Source organism: Cucurbita moschata, unplaced genomic scaffold (genome assembly GCF_002738365.1).
Source record: "Cucurbita moschata cultivar Rifu unplaced genomic scaffold, Cmos_1.0 Cmo_Scf00044, whole genome shotgun sequence".
Lineage (NCBI taxonomy): Eukaryota > Viridiplantae > Streptophyta > Magnoliopsida > Cucurbitales > Cucurbitaceae > Cucurbita > Cucurbita moschata.
The window spans coordinates 1,855,219-1,863,076 of NW_019268560.1; the positions used below are offsets into that span (position 1 = coordinate 1,855,219).

Sequence of the window (7,858 nt, forward strand, 5' to 3'; positions counted from 1 at the left end):
TATATAAGCAAGCAAGAGAAAGATAACAACGGCTTAGCATATATAACCTTGGGTAGGGAGAAGTTGACGACTAGTCATATCCCCTCTAGTACATTCTGGGCCATTTTAGTTCTGGCAGGCCTAGACATGATATTTTTGAGGTGTCATACGCTTTAGAATTACAAAAGGAAAAACACTAGAATGAAAAGACATGACAAGGGTTTGGCTTGTCATGGGCATGCGGCCATGGGAAAACATGCCCTGGACAAGCATGACCGTGACACTTCGCACCCATGATAAACACTCGGGAATAAAAAGCAATTCTTTCAGGATAATACTAGCAGGTCTCTCTTCCATGCATACATTTGTACATGATATTAAAGTTGCACATCGAAGGAATCAAACAATCAACCTTTGAAATGATATCTGATACATTTCTATGAAACTATTCTCGATCGACATGGTTCAAAAGGGATTCGAAGACAATGATCCGAGAAGGCGGTACCCCCGGCTACCCCTATGATGCATTCATTATTAATATAACCAATGATATCCAATACATAATAACAAATGGAATGGCTATCTATACCAACAAACAATATTGTAAAATAGAGCCTACAAAAATGTAAAGTAATGGTATCTTCTCCTACTTGTAAGTCAGTAGAACCACAAATGAACCTCCCACTGTCACTCTTTGTCTGCTACTAGCTGCCATCATCTGATATCAATGTGCTTCAAGAAGACATAACCAAAGAGTTTCCATAGCCATTGACATGTGACTTTTGCCACCTCCAAGCGACCTCTAAACTCTCTTGAAGATCCGTGTGTTGCGCCGTCCAGTTCAGTTCCTTCTTGATCTTAGTTGGGTTGCTAAATACTTCGGCATAGTCGCCCGGTCGACGAGGGAGATAGTCGACTTTGATGTCTACCCCAGTTGCCTTCTTGCACGCCTCCACGAACTCCTTCACCGATCGGCCTGATCAAGGACATCCAAAAGTTATGTCTAAAGGTTGCTTGCTTCATCAATGAGATGGAAAAGAAAATGTATGCTTGCTACATCCTACCTTTTCCCGTTCCGACATTGTAGATTCCGACTTTTCCAGGGGTTGCCTTCTCCAACGCTTTCACATGAGCATCCACGAGATCGGTGACGTCGATATAATCGCGTATGCAAGTCCCATCATGTGTTTTGTAGTCTGTTCCTTTTACCTGAAAACATCACAAGAATAGAAAGTAGTTGTCCACTTAGTTCGTCTTGCTGAACTTCGGTCATGGGGCGCTTTGTTTTCGTTTTCTTAACGCCTCAATATATGAATTACCTTAAGCCCAGAAACAATGCCACGAGCAGCGTCGAAACAAGCACCAGAAATGCGTCCGTGCTCACGAAGCTCGGGTCTAGGAGCTTCCCCTAGTCTACCCTCTGGATCAGAACCAATCACATTGAAGTATCTACACAATTTTCAACACATTCAAGAACCAGATTGCTTGTTCAGATGAATCATTCAACAAAAACTCAATAAAGGTTATGAACATAAACTGTATTGCTAGCAGCAAGTTCCACAACCTTAAGATCATGACTGCCATCTTTGAATCTTTTGAAAAGTCAAGGATGATTTCTTCTGCCATCTTCTTGGCTTTTCCATAAGGATTAATCGGGGCCTGCAATGAAACGAATCGAATATTCATCAACAAACTCGAGTCTACATCCATGAGTATACAAACACACAAACTGATACACATTATGTGAAAACCTGGGGGGTTTCTTCAGTGATGGGCATTGTTTCTGGCTCTCCATAAGTAGCACAAGTACTAGAATATATCAATGTCTTCACACCATGTGCTGCCATTGATTCTAATACTGTCAATGTATTTGAAGTAATATTGTGATAATACCTACAACAAGAAAGATCACAACAATCAAGCTGTTTAATTCATTCATTCATGTTGACTATCTATCAATCTGTTCATTTTATACTCACTTCAGCGGATCGAGGGTGCTTTCCCCGACATATGCAACCGCTGCAAAATGCATAACGGCATCGAAAGCGTTCTCCGAAAATATTTTATTAACCTGAACGTATCAGTTAAGGCAACATTTGTGTTCAAGGCAGCTACTAATATAGTGTCACGTATAAAGGATACAGATTTTGCATCTCCCAAGTCAGCATAGATGAACTGAAGCCTTCCATAGTCTGGAAACAATTCTTGCAACACCTTCACAGCACCTAGATTGCCTCGGGATAGGTTGTCCTGGCGTGAAGGAATTGTTCATATATGAAGGGTATAACATCAAAGACATGAAAACGACATGATCTCAACAAGGGAAATACCACTATTGTTACACGGTACGAGTCTTTCAATAGTCGAAGGGCAGCGTGCGAGCCGATATATCCTGCACCTCCTGTTACTAGAACATGAGTGACTCCTAGTTGTTGCGTTGCGAACTGGAAGGAAAAGATCATGCACAACTTTAGAAGTTGCATAATAGAACGGTTCTCGAATGAACTCGGTCAGTGACGATATACAGCCATAAAAATATCATAAGAGATCGAGAGCTACCGGAGTTGGGGTGCTAAAGTTTGGGGATTGCTTGAGCATAATAATACAAATTGCTGTAAGTGATGCAGCCAAAATGATCTTTCCTACAAAATTGTTCTTTGGTTTGGGATCTGGATAATACATGCCTATAAGGAAACGAAGGGAAATGCAAGAAAAACAAGTAAATAAGCTTGAAGATCTTAAGCAACTTAAAAATTTGAAACATTCATGCAGTCAACCTGCAATAAACATAGATGTTTTGAACACGATACCGAAGAGAAACTCACCTCCAAACGACACAGATCTACTGAACCTCGATTGATTTCTCGACCTACCAAAACTGAGCATTGGGAAATCGCTCTATCTTTCGTGTTAATACAGAACAGCAACTCAATGAGTCCACTTTAAGGATGGAGCTGCAGTGTAATATCCTACACAATTTACCAAAACATTATCAGTTAATTATGTTAGTAAAACAGCCACAAATTTGAACGGTCAAGATATGAGTTGTAATGACCCAAGCCCACCACTAGCCGATATTGTTCTTTTTGGGCACCTAAGCCCACCGCTAGCAGATATTGTCCTCTTTGGGCTTTCCCTTTTGAGCTTCCCTAAGGCCTTTAAAACGCATATGTTAGGGAGAGGTTTTCACACCCTTATAAAGAATGCTTTGTTCCCCTCTCCAACCGATGTGGGATCTCACAATCCACCCCCTTTGGGACCCAACAATCTTGGTAGCACTCGTTCTCCTCTCCAATCGATGTGGGACCCCAAATCCACCCCCCTTCAGGGCCCAACGTCCTTGTTGACACATCGTCTGATGTCTAGCTCTGATACCATTTGTAACGACCCAAGTCCACCGCTAGCAGATATTGTCCTCTGGGCTTTCCCTTTCAGGCTTCCCCTCAAGGCTTTTAAAAGGCATATGCTAGGAAGAGATTTCTACACCATTATAAAGAATGTTTCGTTCCCCTCTCCAACCGATGTGGGATCTCACAATCCACCCACTTCAAGGCTCAGTGCCCTCGTTGGCACTCGTTCCCCTCTCCAATCGAGGTGGGACCCCCAATCCACCCCCTTCAGAGCCTAGTGCCCTCACTGGCACATCGCCCGGTGTCTGGCTTTGATACCATTTGTAACGATCCAAGTCCACCACTAGCAGATATTGTCCTCTTTAGGCTTTCCCTCAAGGCTTTTAAAACACGTATGCTAGGAAGAAGTTTCCACACCCTTATAAAGAATACTTCGTTCCCTTCTCAAACCGACGTGGGATCTCACATGACCACTTTCAAATCTCAAACTTATGAATGGGAAATGAAGCTAAGATACTATCAGGAGAAACCCCACAAGCAGAAATCAAAGTTTCAAACAAATTTAGGAATATTACAAACAGTAACTTAGTTTTTATTCAAACTACATAACAAGAACAAAAGAAACAAAAGAAAAAAACATCACGTTTACTCCATAGATGCTGATAAGATTAGAAAGTAAAGTGCAAATTACAGTGATAAACCATGAATTATTGGGGAAACAAAGTACCAATCAGACCACAAATTCCAAACTACAGATCAATTCCCATTCAGGCCAAACATCATAAGAAAAGCAGAAGAAATTATTCTTCAAAAACAACAATCAACTCACCAGTCATTTTCACTTTCACCAAGAAAAACGAGTAAACAACAAAGAAATCAGTCCCTAAATAGAGAAGCAGGGGATGATCAAAGGAACATAATCACACATAAAAACAAAATTAAACAAGTAACGCAATCAATTAAAAGGGAACGAAAACGTTCACGTCCAGCTAACTGAACAGCTTTGATCGCAAAGAAGTAACTGAAACGACGAAAAACACACAAAACCCCCATTTCGATTCCCAGTTCAGATTCAAGCGATTGAAAAGCAAATCATCAAGAACAGAATCGAACCCAGATTGCATCAATCCAAGCAAGACCCAGAAGAGGAAAATACGAAGAACAAAAGAGAATGTTACCAGGAATTAAATGGATGTCCCGGGGGCCTAATGAAATTGAAAGAACATAAATCCGAATGTGGGTATCTGAGAAAACGAGAGGAAGAGAAAGAAATGACGTGAAATGAGGTGGTGGGTTCGAAACGAAACGTTGGCTAATCGAATCAGAAAAGTAAATGAAAATAAATGAAAGAAGGGGAAAGGCGAAGAAGACAGAGAAGGCGAAGAAGTTCTGTTTGGAGCGGACGACGCAGGGAGCTGTCTGTTTGTCCACATTGTATTGGCGCGTATACTCCACGACTCATCGGACTTTATTGGGGAAATTCATTTCAATAATTTATACAAAATTATACTTAATTAATGCTTTATTCTATTATTAATTTTCTATTTCTTTTATTTTGGTATAAATTTTTTAAATATTAGGTCTGATAATAGTTTGACTGACATGTTTTTTGTTTTTTAAGGTTAAAATATTCAAATTTTCACCAAAAAAAAAAAAAAATCAAAATATTCATTAATGGATTATTTGATTAATCGAATCATAAAAATCAATTACTAGGTTTGTCTCTTCCGTTATCTCCGCAATTTCAAGCTTTGAAGAACCCTTTCGTAGTTTTCAACATCGTCTTTAAAACTCTCGACACTGAAATTTGGGTTGGTGGGTAAAGTTTGTCAAAGAAATTCTTCCAAAACAATGTATATGTAGGAAAATACGAGACAATATTAATGTCAAACGATGCTAAAATAATAAGGAAAAGGTTGTATTGGGCAAAAAATATGGTGTTAATGAAGATTATAAAGCTTTGAGACATTAATGACGCCCGAGTAAAGGAGAGGAACATGAATTAACAATAATCACATCCAAATGAAAGTGATCCGAAGGATATGAGGTTAAAGAAAAATTTAAAAGAATTGAAATTTATACGTATACCAATAAGTGGACCAGATAAACTTTGGACTTAAGTGTAACACATGTTAAGGATATTTAGTAATAAATTATAGTTTACTATATATATTATATTTGATATTTTATTATAAGGCAAATATCTAGATATTTACTACGATAGAAATTAGATTATAAATAAGATAATTTTCACCCTATTTAGGTGTAGTGAATTAAACAAACATTCTCATAGCAGAACAACGATTGTAGGACACTTATTCTAACCTGATAAATAAGTCGGCCATATGAAAGTCATTGTCGTAAGATCGAGACACAGGTCACGTTTTATGAAAAATGTTTTAAAAAAACGTGAACGAGAAAATTAGTAACAAATAATTTAAAAGAAATGAACGTTATAAATAAAAAAGAAATTTGTATTATTTAAAAAAAAAATTAAAAATAGCATCCTTGAAATGACTAATTTTATTGCTATCAATTTATTTATCTTTTATCTTTTTTAATTTTTAAAAAGCAATTAACTTTTGGAAAGGGTAGTAAAAAAAGGAACAATAATAATAATAATACAATGCTTTGATAGGCGTAGTGCTGCTGTGTTACAGTGTACGAAACAGTCAACTAAAAAAGTGACACCTGGCAACTCATCACTGTCGCGGTTGTAGGTCTTCAATGCCCAATGCCTTTTCTTCTGTGGGCCCTTTTTCTTTTCCTCTCTCTCTTTTTATTCATTAATTTCGCATTTTCTAGATATTCAAATATCATAAATATGTCTACACATTCTAACCTATTTTAAATTTATTTCTTTTTAATTTAATTATGAATATTCGATTTTTTAAATTCAACTTAATTGTTTTGGTTCAAATTTTTTTCAACCGTTAAAAATAAAAAACATAAATGAGAATAAAAGTCCGATCTTCATTATGAAAAATATAAATAAAATTAAAAGTCTAATCTTTATTAATACTCACTACGTTTAAATAGTATGCAAATTACAAATTAAGTTAAAAAAAAAATAAGAGTTCAAATAATTAAATAAGATAAAATATACCAAATAATTTATTTTATTTCAAATAAATAATAGCTCACGGAAATAAAACATTATAAAAATCTAAATCAATACATTACCATCTAATAAATATATTTTATTTTCGCGCAATAAATAATAGATAATTGCTAATTGAAATTAAATCATTAAGGAATTAAATAGAAAATTTCAATTTTATAAAAAAAAAATTACATGTAATAAAAAAAAAGGATTTTTACTCAAAAAAAACAATAAGGTAAATAAATAAGAGAGGTAAAATGTTGTAAAATAATTAATGAAACGATAGATAATTCGTTAATAAATGAAAAAAAAAAAAGATTTAAGTGATAAATAATTAATAAAATTTAAAGTCCAAGGACTAAACTCAAGACTCAAAATTTAGAGACCGAACATGTAATTTAACCGATTGAATTTTATATTTAATTAGACTCTAAACTTTCAATACGTTAAAAATCTTTTAGATAAAAAATTAGAAATTAAATCTATTAGGCACGAACGTGCCATCTCACCTCATGTATCCAATTTTCAAGTTTTTTTTTATTAATGATAAATTAATTTTTGGTGGGGTTTTCTTAATTAAAAAAAATAATAATAAGTCTAAAATTATGCCAACACATTTGCATCCAACTTTGTCCAATAGTGATGAGAAGGGGCAAAACTTAAATAGTCCAACTCCAAAAATGGCTAAAAATGCATTAGTATGGTAGGTATATCAGGCATGAACTACCACGAACTTTTTCATACATCCCGTGTCCCCTAAAAACACGATTGCTGAAACTTAGAATATCGAAAATTTTGTGACATTTTTATATGGGCATTATTTTTAACTATCAATCATAATTTTCAATATGGATTTACTTATTTCAAACTACAAATTTAATAACATTATTCAATTCGGACGTAATTTAGTGGATAAGACACCAATTACTATCCTAAAAGTCAATGGTTCAGTCTCCATCGGATGATTATTGAATTCAAAGTATATACAAATCCTGAACTAATTTGAGCAAATCCCATATGGTTAAGGAATTATTTCTTCGACCAAAAGATCAAAGTTGCAAATTCTCACCCGTGCATGACCTAAGGAAAAATAAGGCTTTGATATGGCCAAATTTATAGCTGCCCATCTCATTTCCATCAGTAAATTAAGAACCCACATGGAGCTATCAATGGGTATCACAACATTAAAAGCCTCACTCAGAAGAAGCCTGGTGAGATCCTTCCCCCACGTGCATTCTATTTTGTTCCTTTTCTTTGAGTAAAGAGAGTCTTAAATTCTAGACATAAAAGAAATATCTAAATCCACTACCTCCCAAATACTTAGAATAAGGTGAGTGTATTGAGGTAAGAATCAAATGTGTGTATCTGTTCGCACGTTTTTCTTTTGTTGATAAATCTATACTTGTCTAGAACTTTATATTCGTGG

General features: G+C 35.6%; 1 protein-coding gene across 1 annotated transcript; it reads right to left on the reverse strand.

Annotated features, from left to right (window-relative positions):
- Positions 1-430: 430 nt before the first annotated feature.
- LOC111433959 (UDP-arabinose 4-epimerase 1-like) lies at positions 431-4,747 on the reverse strand. The gene is made up of 11 exons (XM_023071226.1): positions 4,508-4,747; positions 2,805-2,948; positions 2,539-2,663; positions 2,310-2,423; positions 2,122-2,229; positions 1,959-2,050; positions 1,731-1,872; positions 1,544-1,638; positions 1,299-1,428; positions 1,044-1,188; positions 431-955 (listed from the first exon to the last, which is right to left on the reverse strand). The coding sequence occupies exons 2-11, from the start codon at positions 2,863-2,865 to the stop codon at positions 714-716; spliced, it is 1,254 nt and encodes a 417-aa protein (XP_022926994.1). The 5' UTR covers positions 2,866-2,948; positions 4,508-4,747; the 3' UTR covers positions 431-713.
- Positions 4,748-7,858: the final 3,111 nt, after the last annotated feature.

Coding starts and splice junctions, on each gene's coding strand:
- LOC111433959 (XM_023071226.1), bottom strand. CDS start 2,865: ATGCTCAGTTTTGGTAGGTCGAGAAATCAATCGAGGTTCAGTAGATCT. Junction 2,424..2,538: donor ACTTTAGCACCCCAACTCCG/GTAGCTCTCGAT, acceptor TTTTCCTTCCAG/TTCGCAACGCAACAACTAGG. Junction 1,189..1,298: donor GCATTGTTTCTGGGCTTAAG/GTAATTCATATA, acceptor TGATGTTTTCAG/GTAAAAGGAACAGACTACAA.